Source organism: Tupaia chinensis, unplaced genomic scaffold (genome assembly GCF_000334495.1).
Source record: "Tupaia chinensis unplaced genomic scaffold, TupChi_1.0 Scaffold000287_1, whole genome shotgun sequence".
NCBI classification, from domain to species: Eukaryota; Metazoa; Chordata; class Mammalia; order Scandentia; family Tupaiidae; genus Tupaia; species Tupaia belangeri.
The window spans coordinates 1,262,505-1,265,248 of record NW_006159771.1 but is presented as its reverse complement, the minus strand read 5'-3'; the positions used below and the strand labels follow the sequence as shown (position 1 = coordinate 1,265,248).

The window sequence follows — 2,744 nt, the reverse complement described above, 5'->3', positions numbered from 1 at the left end:
TTTTTTTTTTTTTTTTTTTTTTATTTTTTTTTTTTTTTTTTTTTTTTTTTTTTTTTTTTTTTTTTTGGCAACATGGCATGTGTGCACCTCAGAGAGAGATGGAGGACAGAGAGAGAGAGAGAAAGTAAGAAGTCACCCCCCAGGGCAATGGCCACACCACAGTCCCTTTCTTCCATCCATCCTCTCGGGATCCTGGGCACGCACGCACACACGCCCAGTGTGAGTTTAAGCCACCGAGTCCGGGACTCGAACCGTGGTCGACTACATGGGAGTCCAGTGACATAGCCATTATGCTAACTGCTGGTCCCCATTCCCCTAGATTCTTTAAACCTCCAAGTCTTCCCAGAAGGCTACATGTCAGTAGTCTGATTCAGAAGAAAACACTCAGAGATGCATCCCAGGTCTTCTCTCAGCTGTCCCACACACCCCTGCCTCGATCCAACTCAGTAAATTCGACCAAACGTCCCAAGGGCCTGCACCAGCCCCTGGCCAGTATGTGGAGACCAGTTAAGTGACCCGGTGGGTGCTGCCACCTACTGGCTCAGGTTCTACTGATCCCACTCCACAGGACAGGGACACATCTAGGGGACCAAATATCCTGGAAGGGCCCTTCATAAGCGTTCACCTTGAGGCCACACCTGGGCTGCCATCTGGACTCTCTTCAACTGGAGCTGTCTCCACTGCCCAGAGCTTCTTGAAGACCCTTGAGGAGGCCCAAGGAAGGGCGGAGGGGGCATCCGTAATGACAGAAAATCCAGGTCTAGGGAGCAAACGTGTTGACCCTCTTCCTAGAATGACAGCCACTCACCTCCGACCTGGCTTCCAGGAGATTCCAGCCCAATGTATCATCCGGATTCTCTTTGAGGGAGAGAGTGAGGTCCTGAGAGGAAAGAGCTGGGGAAGGAGACATGAGTCAGGGGGTCTGTTGTGCCCACGGCTTACCCAGCTAGTCCTGGCATAGGGAGGGAACCAGAGAGCTGGTGACCGCAGTTCAAGTCCCGGACCCAGCTGCTTGAAATTCACACCAGGTGTGTGTGCATGCGTGCCCAAAATCCTGAAAGGAGGATGGAGAAGGGATTGCGGTGTGGCCATCCCCCCTGGAGGGTGATTTCTCACTTTCTGTCTTTCTGGTGCGTGCACGTGTCCTATTGCAAAAATCTATTAAAAAGAGAGAGAGAGAGAAGAACGAAGAAAGAAAGAAAGATTTGAAAAATAACTAAAACAAAAAAGAATGGGCTGGCAAACTGAGCAGAGAATAATCCCAGGGGCCAGCATAATCAGAAACAGCATCGGGGTGCATTCTGCCCCTGCCATCAGCATGCCTGACAGTGGGGACCAACGGTTGCACGTGTGCCGAGGCAGGACGCTTGATTTGCTGGGTGCTTCTGAGAAGCTACCTTGACCTCTCTGAGTGTCCGTCTCGAGTTCAAATCCACAGACCCAATGACTAAAGCAACGAAGCTGTACCTGTCTCTTGGGGCTTCGGGGCCATGGTCTCCATTGCGTGCCTTGGCTGCGTCCCCCAGAGAAGGGGGCAGCTCTGTGGTCTCCCCGCCCCGAGGTCAGGTCCAGAGGGCGAATCTTGCTTCTGGGGCTCAGCGGCCTGCAGGGAGCCTCCCGGGACGCATCGGCACTCCCGGCTGCACGATCCCGCGCACGGAGCTCCCTCCCGGCCCCCGGTCGGGCTCCGGCGGGCTCAGCAAATGCACCACGGCCGTGCTGGCTCACGCCCCATCGCGGTCACACACACGCCCCATCGCGGTCACACACTCCTCTGGGCGAAGGCCTGCGGCTCCCCCCCCCCGGGGCGGGGCGCGCACTAGCAGACAGGCCTCGGGACCGAGGAGGGACCGAGCGACCGTCGGACCGAAGCGCGAGCGAGCGAGGAGACCGGCCTCCGACAAAAAGACAGGGGCCGCCACAAAGAGTAGCCCAGCGGCCGCCGCGAAGAAGTGCGCCTGCGCGAGGCGGGAGCGAACTACAACTCCCTGGAGCCTTTGCGCGGCGCAGGCGTCGGACTTCATTTCCCAGAAGGCAACGGAGTCCAGAGCAGCCCCGGCTTGCAGAGCCTGACGGATTGTAGCATAGCCTTCTGGGAAATGTAGTACCAGGACTGGGGTCAAGCCTCGCTTTTGGGGCTGCACAAGGAGCTTTATATTTCTGATATGGGAAGTGATGTGGGGCCTCTGTGTGTGTGTGTGTGTGTGTGTGTGTGTGTGTGTGTGTGTGTGTGTGTGTGTGTGTGTGTGTGTGTATGTACGCATGCGCGGCGCCCAGGAACGAGGAATTGTCCGGTGAGCTGCTGGAGCTGCAGGTGGAGTTGAATGGGCTCAGTCACGCCCACATCTCTGCATGAAAGCTCAGGACCTGAGGATATTGGAGGTGGTGGATCTGCTTTCAAGGCCATCCCCAGGGGTCCCGACCCGTTCTGCTCCTTCTTTAGAGAGGTCCCAGAGGCTCACAGGAGGTGCCCCCCAGAGGAAAGAGAACGCCCAGACCTGTTGTCAGATATGCCGGGTGGCCTTGTACACAGAGACAAATACCCCAGCTCTTGTCTTCTTGGAAGGAAGAAGTCAGCCAAGATCAGCCAAGTGACAATTGCACGGGAACAACAAAGCTTTACAGTGGGTAGAATGAAAGTGCAAAGCAGAGAAAAATGAAAGGGAAAGCACGCCTTTGAGAGGTGGGAGCAGGATGGCACTGAGAGTGGATACCAGCATTGAGGGGTCGGCCTTGTGCTCTTT

The 2,744-nt window shown here is 55.8% G+C and overlaps 1 protein-coding gene across 1 annotated transcript in view; it reads right to left on the bottom strand.

The window, feature by feature from the left end:
- Positions 1 to 1,931, bottom strand: part of ZNF74 (zinc finger protein 74) — an 18,652-nt gene extending 16,721 nt beyond the window's left edge. The window contains exons 1-2 of the mRNA XM_027772606.1: positions 1,468 to 1,931; positions 809 to 894 (exon numbers count right to left, since the gene is read on the bottom strand). Of these exons, the coding sequence (XP_027628407.1) occupies positions 809 to 894; positions 1,468 to 1,501 (120 nt within the window). The 5' untranslated portion in view covers positions 1,502 to 1,931. The remainder of the gene's footprint in view (positions 1 to 808; positions 895 to 1,467) is intronic.
- Positions 1,932 to 2,744: the final 813 nt, after the last annotated feature.